General features: G+C 46.7%; 1 protein-coding gene across 1 annotated transcript; it reads left to right on the top strand.

Moving 5' to 3' along the window:
* The first annotated feature begins 5,371 nt into the window (after positions 1-5,371).
* On the top strand, positions 5,372-6,535 carry SOX1 (SRY-box transcription factor 1). The gene has a single exon (XM_007942387.1). The coding sequence runs from the start codon at positions 5,372-5,374 to the stop codon at positions 6,533-6,535; it is 1,164 nt and encodes a 387-aa protein (XP_007940578.1).
* Positions 6,536-10,380: the final 3,845 nt, after the last annotated feature.

Genomic DNA, 10,380 nt, shown 5'->3' with positions numbered 1-10,380 from the left:
GAGGCCGCTGTATCTCCCGGTGGGCAGCGAGGGGCCGGCGGCAGTGCCGCGCCCTCTCACTGCAGCCAGCAGACGGCGATCTCGACCCGCGCCGCAGCTCGGCCAGCTCAAACTCGCGGTGGGTGCCTCCCGGGCCGGAATTTTCTCCGCCTAAGAAAAGGAAAGGAATAGTCTCTGCCCTCGCGCGCCACCCCCTTCCCTGCAGCAATTTCCCTTTTCAGCTTCCTCCGTTCCCGCCCTGCAGCCAATGTACACTCCCAGATGGTTCTCTTCCCTCCACCTTTTCCTCTGTCCACGCCTCCTGTTGGCCGAGATGACCTCTCAGGCCTCTTCCAACTACAACTGTTTTTCCATTTCTTTCTCTCCCACGTTTTCTTTGTCCCTTTCTCTTCTCTTGAAACAACTCTTCTCTCTTTTAAAAGTCCTGTCTAGGAATTGGTGGGGTCCTTCGTTATTTCTCTCCTTCGAAATGTGGTCTTAGGCCTCTGGGGCAACACACCAGAGTCGGGAAGGCTTTACCACTGGGAGGTCCTTGGAGATTCCTTCACGTGGCCTCAGTCCTCCAACGGGCACCAGAAGCCAGTAGACCTGAACTCTGGAAGGGCAGCATGCCGTGGTCCAGTCATACCTGGAGAGGTTGCAGGGTCGCCAAGACAAGCCATCTGCGCCATCGCTGCGGACAGATGAGAGCTTTCACTGCCTCAGAACTCCCAGTCTGTGTCCATCACTCTTATCATTGTTTGGAGCTTGAAAGTAACGCTGGGCAGAGAAAATCCATTTCTAGATATCTGGAAGCTAGCTTTCATTTAAAGGTTGTTAGAGGCAAGGCATTCTGTCCATAGTGACCCTCTCTGCCTGCTTCCCAGATTTCACATGAGAACAAAAATAAAAAGTCAAAAGCTACTTATTAAAAGTTGCAGTTACTTCATATAGACAATTTAAGTTAATGGCATTAGACTTCACATCTAGAACTTATTTTATAAGAAAGTCAAGAGCTGTTGTATAATTGCTTAAGTACATATCATATATATATACATCTGTATATCTTATGTGTGTATATATGTATATACATACATGTACACTCATCTATAATTTCCTGTAATGATGGCTTATCTGGATTTTCTTTGAAGATTTATGTCCACAGGTTAAATAAAGGAACACAAAGCATCTTTATCCACATTTCTAAGTTGATCTTCTCTTTGGCATTTAGAGCAAAGAGGCACAATGAAGTTTCTGAGTTGCCAAGAGAACAAATTTGGTCAATCAACAGTGAACTAATCCTTCGCCTCAGGGTCTGGGCTTTCTATGACATTACTTTGAAATAGTATAGTCATTCTTCAAAGGCTCAAGAGTACTGCCTTTGGAAAAGTCCTGGGCTTAAAGGAGATCCCTGCCAACCAGTTGGGAGGTGGAGAGAGAAAGAGATGGATGGGGGAGAAAAAGATATTTTTCAAACTGGTTTTGGATTGTTTTCTCTCTTTTCAAAGAATCTCTGGGGAAAGGGGTCAGAAGGAGCCAGAAATTGAGGCTCCCAGAAGCAATTACCGACGGGAGTTAGTATGATGCTCCTCAATCCTCATGCCAAGATGGAAGGCACTGCGAGGTCTGGCACTGGGTGCCCTGCCACTGCCTAATTTGTACAGGCTGTAGCTGTCAATCAACTATCACTTGGCAACAAGTTACACCTGCAGCTCCCGTTTAACACTTTTGCATGTGGGCACCTAGAGTGTGTGCACCACCTTGGGCCTGGGGAACATCTTGTCATAAAAAGGGTTGATGGAGTGCACTGAACGCTAAGTACTAGCATGATCTCATACAAAGCTAAACCATTTACCTCCTATTTAAATACTCTGGAAAACAAGGGTAATGTCATATTTGGAAACAATTTTCAGGACTATGGTAGACAAAAACTAGACCAATTCAAAGTCAGCTATCCAAGTTCCAAAAAGTATAAAGCATTCCTGTGATGCACACTGGAGTGCAGGGTGTTTATAAAATAAATTGCTCCATTGATATGGAAAATAATGCACCAAGCCTGACTCATACAAAGTATTTTCAGGGGGTCTTAGGCTATTTAGTTTAAAATTTAAATAGAAAAGCAGAGCAAAGAAACCTTTCAATTGCTAAATGGATAATATAGTTTGTAATTTGTAAACCATTTCCTTTATTTCAGTCTGCCTGACTACTTTCCATATCACACTGGATCTCACTGCACACCCATTGCCTCCTAAATTATCAAAGGAAAAATGGGTCTATAACAGTCTTAAACAATATTCTTGTTCGTTTTGTTGTTCATTCACAGTGTAACTGATCTCTGTAGGTAGTGCATGAAACAAAAAGATTTAACACTACATTGTAGAAATAAAAACATAGTTGAAAACTGAGTTTATAACCTAGACATTTAGTAATATATATATATATATATATATATATATATATATAAAAGAAATGTCATTTCCTTTCTAATATAATTATATATCATTTGATGAGTTTACTATTAGACGTTGAATGGCCTGGAATGAAAGCAGTTTAACCTGCAGAGAGAACAATGTGCTGCTGAACTGCATACTTAGCGATCCTACAGTAAAAAACTACTGTAATAATCATAGTGATTGAGATGAAAGAAAGCATTATTCCTGTACCTTGGATAAGCAATAAGGTCAAAAATAAAATATAACAAGATGAGATCTATTGTGACATATTCGATGCCCACTATATTTAAACATTCTTCTTACTAGTATCATCATCATCATTATTATGTTTATTTCTAATATAACATAGTCAATCATGCCACCTGGTTAAGGCTCTACTTTACCAACCATCACTGTCATTAAGCATCCTCTTCTTAGGATGCATGATAAAAAATGCTCCTTGAAACTTCCTGAAAATGTAGGAGATAGAATTAGGGGAGCTCAACAGATATTCTAAAGTAATTTTTCGGGTCACTTTCAATCAGAGTGGCACAATGAACACAATGTTGTTTTTTTGGGGTTGGGTTAGAATGTCTTGTATGTTCCCAAATCAGACACTTTGATGTTTTAAGAATTATAACCACAGGTTGTTGCCTGAAATGGTATCTCTCAGTTGTTAAGACCTCATCTTCCTCAAGCGGCTTCAGATGGGCCCTGAGCAGTTCGTGAAGTTTTAGCACGTGGGCTAGATCGTTCTTTTGCGATATCAACAAACTTTTTCAGCCGTGACTGAGTAACTAGATTCCAGTTAGATCTTGTTTTTGACCTACCCAGAAACTCCTTTTTAGCAGGAGGAAGCCAAGTTGGAAAGATATGCAACTAAAAACTCTCAGGCTCATTTTTAAGACACTCCGTAGCACAGTGAAGGGGTGATTCAAAAGGAAGCTATGGGATTATGTCCTATACGAGAGCTTCCTGGTTACCGTAATTATAGGGGGCCTTGAGCAGTGGTTAAAGCTCTCTGCTGCTAACTGCAAGGTGGGCAGTTCGAACCCATCAGGCCCTAGCTAGAGAAAGATGTGATGGTCTGCTTCCATTAAGATTTCAGGCTTGGAAACCCTATGGGGCAGTTCTACTCTGTCCTATAGGGCCGCTATGAGTCAGAATTCACTCAATGACATTGGATTTAGTTTGAGTTTTGACTGTAAATGCCTTTGCTGTAAAAGGGGCACTGCAGATTGCAGTGAGAACGTCAATGCACACGGCATTGAAGGATGCTTTCCGAGGAGGGACTGGGCTGCCCTAGTCCTGTGATCGGGCAGAGCAGCAGGAGAACCCATGGGCAAATTTCTGCGGGTGTGCACCTCGTTTTGTCTCCCATGCGACCGAGGGCGCGCTCCCTTTCTAGCCCTCTGGACACGCTGAAAGGAGCTCTGATGGCACAGTGTTTAAAGATTTCGGCTCTAACCAAAAGATCAGCAGTTCGGAACCATCAGCCTCTCTAGAAGAGAAAGACAAGGCAGTCTGCTTCCATAAAGATGTACAGCCTTGGAAATCCAATGGGGCAGTTCCACTCTGCCCTATAGGGTTGCTACCAGTCAGAATCACTCGCAGGCACTGGGTTTTTGAACAAGCTGAGGGCAAGGTGCCGGCATCGGTTACCAACTTTCCCCTTCTCTCTGGGCGCAGAGTTAATAGCGTGGGCGCAGAGGAGGAGCTGGGTCACAATTCAGCACATTTATATCTGACCAGAGGCTGTATTTTCCTCTCCCGCCCCCCATCGTTTCTTTCTCCGTCTTCGCTTTCAAATCCAATCGTTAATCATCCTGGGCGCGCGAGCGGGGGAGAGGGCGAGGAGGGCGAGCTCAGAGTTTGCCGCCGCCGCCGCCGCCGCGCGCGCTCAGGAAGCAGCGTGGCTGTGACCCCCTTCCTGGGCCCCTCCCTCCTTCCTCTGCCTCTCCCCTCCTTCCTTCCTTTCTCCCTCCTCCCGCCGCCCGCGCCGAGTTTATATACTCGCCTCCCCACGTCACTCGCCAGCGCGCCATGCAAATAATCCCCCCGCCGCCGGCTCTCATTGGCCGCGGCCAACTCATTTAATGGCAGCTCGGGGCTCAGCGTATGGCTGCTGGGGCCCCGGCGCGCCGCGAGCCTCGCTCCTGCGCCTCTGTTCCGAGCGCTCCGGCCACAAGCAGGAAAACCAAGAACACATTTCCCGGCCACTTCTCTTGGGCTCCGAGGTGCCAGCTCTCTTCCTCCTCTTTCTGCTCCCTCGCTCCCTTCCACCGTCCCCCCTTCTCTCGCCTCCTCCCCAGTTCAATTTTAATTGCATCCTCCTGTTCCCGAGGCGGCGACGGCTGCACAAGTTAAAAGAGTCTCCCCACCCCACCCCACCCCGTCTTGCTCTCACTGGGCACCTGGGACCAGCAGATGCAAAATGCACGCGGCTCGCCTTTCTCTCAGAAGTTGTGGCCACCAAGTTTGAAGGCCGGTAAAGAATAACGCGAAAGAAGAAAGGCGGGAGCGCGCGCGCGCGCGCGCGCGGCGGCGGCGAGCGGGGAGGCGGCGACCCCTCGGGCCGGCCCAGTACAGCCAACTCCCTCCCGCCTCCGAAAGTGGAGCCGAAACTTTGCAACAACTGCACCTGTTTGAACAGCTCCGCCGCGGGCAACTGGGCTACGGCGACGGCGACAGAACCAGAATTCAACCTCTTTGGCAAGTGGTTTCTGCACGAGGAGAAACTTTCTACCTGTGAATCTGACCAGCGTTGAGTGCGTGTGTTTTTCCTTTTTTGTTGTTGCCTCCACCCTCCTTACCCCCATTATTCTCTCTGCTAGGACCTCTTCCCACCCCACCCCCTTGACGTTTCGTTCCGTTTCTCACCCTTCTCCCCCTACCCACCCTTGGCCCTCTATGCTTGAGCCTCTTTTTTCCTGGTGCCGGTGAACCCAAAAGCCGCCCCGATGTACAGCATGATGATGGAGACCGACCTGCACTCGCCCGGCGGGGCCCAGGCCCCCACGAACCTCTCGGGCCAGACCGGGGCGGGTGGCGGCGGGGGTGGCGGCGGCGGCGGCGGGGGCGGCAGCACCAAAGCAAACCAGGACCGGGTCAAGCGACCCATGAACGCCTTTATGGTGTGGTCCCGCGGGCAAAGGCGCAAGATGGCTCAGGAGAACCCCAAGATGCACAACTCGGAGATCAGCAAGCGCCTAGGCGCAGAGTGGAAGGTGATGTCGGAGGCGGAGAAGCGGCCGTTCATCGACGAGGCCAAACGGCTGCGGGCGCTGCATATGAAGGAGCACCCGGATTACAAGTACCGGCCGCGCCGAAAGACCAAGACGCTTCTCAAGAAAGACAAATACTCTCTGGCCGGAGGGCTGCTGACGGCGGGCGCCGGTGGTGGCGGCCCGGCAGTCGGCGTGGGCATGGGCGTGGGCGTGAGCGCCGCGGGCGTGGGCCAGCGCCTCGAGAGCCCAGGCGGCGCGGCCAGCGGCGGCTACGCGCACATGAACGGCTGGGCCAACGGCGCCTACCCGGGGTCGGTGGCGGCCGCCGCGGCGGCCGCGGCCATGATGCAGGAGGCGCAGCTCGCGTACAGCCAGCACCCGGGCGCCGGCGGCGCGCATCCTCACCACCCGCATCCTCACCACCCGCACCCGCATCCGCACAACCCGCAGCCCATGCACCGCTACGACATGGGCGCGCTGCAGTACAGCCCTATCTCCAACTCGCAGGGCTACATGAGCGCGTCGCCCTCGGGCTACGGCGGCCTGTCCTACGGCGCAGCGGCCGCCGCCGCCGCCGCCGCGGGAGGCCCGCACCAGAACTCTGCCGTGGCGGCCGCAGCTGCAGCAGCGGCCGCGTCTTCTGGCGCCCTGGGTGCTCTGGGCTCTCTAGTTAAGTCAGAGCCGAGCGTCAGCCCGCCGGTCACGTCGCACTCGCGAGCGCCCTGCCCCGGGGACCTGCGCGAGATGATCAGCATGTACTTACCTGCCGGCGAGGGCGGCGACCCTGCGGCGGCTGCGGCCGCGGCCGCGGCGCAAAGCCGGCTGCACTCGTTGCCCCAGCACTACCAGGGCGCCAGCTCAGGCGTCAACGGCACTGTGCCCCTGACGCACATCTAGCGGCCGGCGCAGCACCGGCCAGGCCGGGAGGAGACACTGCGCACCGGCCGGCCGTGGGGTCGCTTGGACCGAAAGACGAACAAACTTACACCTCCCTCCCGGCACGGCCCCCGTCCTGGTTCTGGTTCTTACACTCTTGGGCCCCCCACCCCACCCTAGCTTTTTTTTTTTTTTTGTACAGAATGTTTTCATGTTCTTGTAAAAATGAAAATATTGATAAGGAACAGAAGGTAACCGTTGCTCTACTTACCTTTTTAGAAGCCCCTGGGGACTACTAGTTGTTGAAACAAGTTTTGCGTTTTAAACTGAACTTCGGTGTTTTATTGAGACTTTTTGTACAGTATTTATCATGTATGGAGGAGTCAGAAAGCGTTTTATTTGCTAATGAGGACAAAAAGACAAAACAAAAATATAGGCAATGCCAACTTTTATATAACCGCTGGAGCAGTACCGTTCATCCTTGCATCGCTTCTTCATGGCTTTTGATTGCCTAAAACGATGTGATGGGGGGGCATAATTCTTATTTGTTATATATGTAGTAAGGCAAATCCAAACACTTAGAAGGGTTTTTTTTTTTTTTTTTTTTTTTTTTTTTTTTGTAGTTGTTACCGCTTTTTTTTGTTTGTTTGTTTGTTAATTTATACAAAGAGCGTTTCCCCCTTTAGACTGAGACATTATATTTTGGATTTTGTAAAACTTTCTGTATCTGAAAATTTCCAGTTTTTGTTTTGTATTATCTCTTGTAAATGCATTGTGGAATTTTTATTTTAGACGTTGCGGTATGGAGGAGGGAGATTCAGATTATGTATATAGTTTCCTAAAAAGCCTTTCTTCTAAAATGAAAAAGAACCCCCGCTAGAGATGCATTGAATTTTGAGTCAATAAATTTAAAAGAGAAAAAAAAAACCGTTTTTTTTCCATAAATTTGAAACGTGCTAGCTTTGTATGCATGTTTTATGATATCAACATAGTAAATCTGGAAGAGAAGAAAGATCAGAATGAACTAAAAATAACAAAACCCCAGGGATGGAAATAGGATTCCCACAAAGCTTTATAAAATGGAAGAGAAAAAGGTACAAATAAATAAAACAGGTTTAAAGTGAGATTATATTATATAGTTTACCATGTTAATATGGAAGGAGAATTAATTACCCCCCCCCAAAAAAAAAAACTTTTTATAGTCTGGCCCTTCCTTTTGCTTGTTTTTAACTGTGGGCGGTGGCACAGGCAGTTCCTGGTCTTAGATCTGCATATTTTTGTCTGGAGGAGAAAAGAGAATAGGAGAACCCAATGGCTAGGCCAAGCAAAGGCTGGGGGATAAAGACAACGTTTGGACATGGGTTCCCCCAAACCCCCTGTAATTAACAGGATTGCAAGCAGAATTTATCTGGTGTTATTCAAGGAAATGCAATCTATGAACCAAAATGTACTGTGCACCCAGCCCTCTCCGTCCATCCTCTGCCACTCCCTCTGGCCTCTTGGTCTTTAGGAAAAGGCCAAATATTTTGGTAGGGTTTATCACATACATGCTTACAAAAAGTTAGCACCCATCTTCCTCCCCTCCCTCCATCGAGAACTGGGATTTAACTTTCTAACCAATATAAACACAAAATGCCATGTTTATGATTCCTGATGAGACCCCGAAGTTGTGTGATGCTTTAAAATTTTTAATTATATTTTTATCTAGGTGTTTATTATTGCAGTTTTTCCTGGAATTTAAAGTTTTCTGTAAAACTTTGTCTTCAAATAATCTGACAGCATTAAATACTGCATTTAAAAGTTATACTATAGCAAATACATTTTGAAATTAGTCACAACATTGAGATACTATATTTTGAAAGAAAATGTTTAAGTCCACATAGGAATATATTGATTACAGCAGTTTTAGACTTATCCATTTCATTTTCTCAGTATCTTTTTGCATCCTGGAAGAGTATGGATTATCCATCCAAAAGTGGGCATGTGCTAGGTGGCTAGTAAGAACCAAATGCAGTGTGCATTCAAGATTACCCTTCAAGTATAATGCTAACCTGACAATTGACATGTGTGATTTTTTGGAGTCATTTTGATAATTTTACTTAAACCACTCATTCGTTAAAGTGATTGCAAAAATTCCAAGAATGATGTCTATTGCTTTCTAACAAGATAATAAAAGTACCCCCCCCTTTTTTGTTTTTAGCGATTTGATCCTTTTGTGAAACTGGTTTCTAAAAATGTTTGGATGCATATGAATTGCTGAATGGAGTAGCCCCATGAAACAGGCTGGGAATAAGTTCCACACATATTCTCCTCTGGGAGATGATTTGGAAAATTCTATAATGCTGTGTTAATTCACAACCAAGCTTTAAAGGCCAGGCCACCATATTCTGAAATATACTGAGTTCAATTTAACTCTCTGAAGCTCTTCTCTTGCTGACTCCGATATCTCCACATCTCTCTGTACTTAACTTCACTAGTAGACAAATGTGTGACCCTGTTCACATATGTATATACCCAAATTTGTATTTATGTTCAGCTGTTGGCATCGAGATCTCGGTTCATCACACACATAAGTAGTGTGAGTTCCGATAGAGGATTGTGGTCTGGCTTTTAAAGCTGCAGATATTTAAAAAGTTTAGCAACAGCAGGCAAAGCAGTCAGTGGTTTTCTGGAAGATGAAGTTACAGTGTGCCATTCTATAGTATTTGCCTCATACACAGTCAAACTAGTCAATGTCAGGTGCTCCAAACCATGTTATTTCTTTATTCTTTGGTTGATTAGAACAATACGGAGAAAATCAAACGGATTCTTTAATGATAGTCAATTTATAAACAAAGTGTAAGGGGTAGAGAATAGCTGGGTTTCATTTATCATGATTGAGATCCCATCAATCCAGCAGTGTCTCTTCAAATAAAATTTGCGGAGAAAATATTATAGGCCCCGGGAGACTTTTCCCTCAACTGCAAATTCGGTTCTTGCCAAGGTAATAGTAATCGTATTCACGAAATGAAATATTACATGATTCTAATAATTATAGGATGACTTCATTTCCAAAATCACAGGTTGTTGTTTTTTATCGCTGTTTATTCCAATATTTTTATAAACCATGTAAAGAACAGCTACAAGACCGTGTTGAGGTCTTGTGTAAAGTTTTATTAACTTCCCGCCATAGCGACTCCTGAATTCTTCATTACTGGACAGTTCCTCTGAGGCCTGATCTCTCTAAGGTGGGTCTCTTTACTGACGTCAGGATGGCTCAGTTGAAGATTATTTGTTATGCTTTTGTTTTGTTTTTACCTCACTCCGCTTTTTTTTTTTTTTTTTTTGTTAACACTTTGTCACCCCTACTCCTCCTCGCTCCAAGTAGCTAGATGGAATGAATTTTTTAAAACCATCGCGGGTACAGCGTGCTTGATCTGCAGGTGTTTGTTGGGTGACTGACAGGTCTATTAAAATAATGTATGTGGGAGAAGAATAACACATATATTCGCGCATTTCATTTTCCCCACAAAGACTGGGCAACGCAGATTATTGTCTCTGGAAAATTCTGTCTAATTAGAAAAAATATTCCTAGGACCCTAGCCCCTGGAAGGAGAAATTTAAGGTCAATCTCGGTTCTAGCACCACCCACCTCACCCAACCGGACCCCCGCTTCCCTTGTCGCCATCGTCTTTACTGGCTCCCCAACCTCCGCTTCCGCAGACTGGCCCCTGGGGCAGAGACACTAGAAATGTTGAGTTTAATCATAGGTTTGATTCCTTGGAAACTCCAAGTGAAAAAGCTAACTTGGCCTTGGCTTCAGCTCTTTTTCCAGCGTGACTATTTGGCGGGATTGAAAGGCCGGCCCGGCCAGATAGGGGGGGAGG

The sequence above is a fragment of the Orycteropus afer genome, unplaced genomic scaffold (assembly GCF_000298275.1).
Source record: "Orycteropus afer afer isolate SDZICR_OR568_19922 unplaced genomic scaffold, OryAfe1.0 scaffold00089, whole genome shotgun sequence".
Taxonomy (NCBI): domain Eukaryota; kingdom Metazoa; phylum Chordata; class Mammalia; order Tubulidentata; family Orycteropodidae; genus Orycteropus; species Orycteropus afer.
This window is presented reverse-complemented; position numbering and strand designations above follow the sequence as displayed.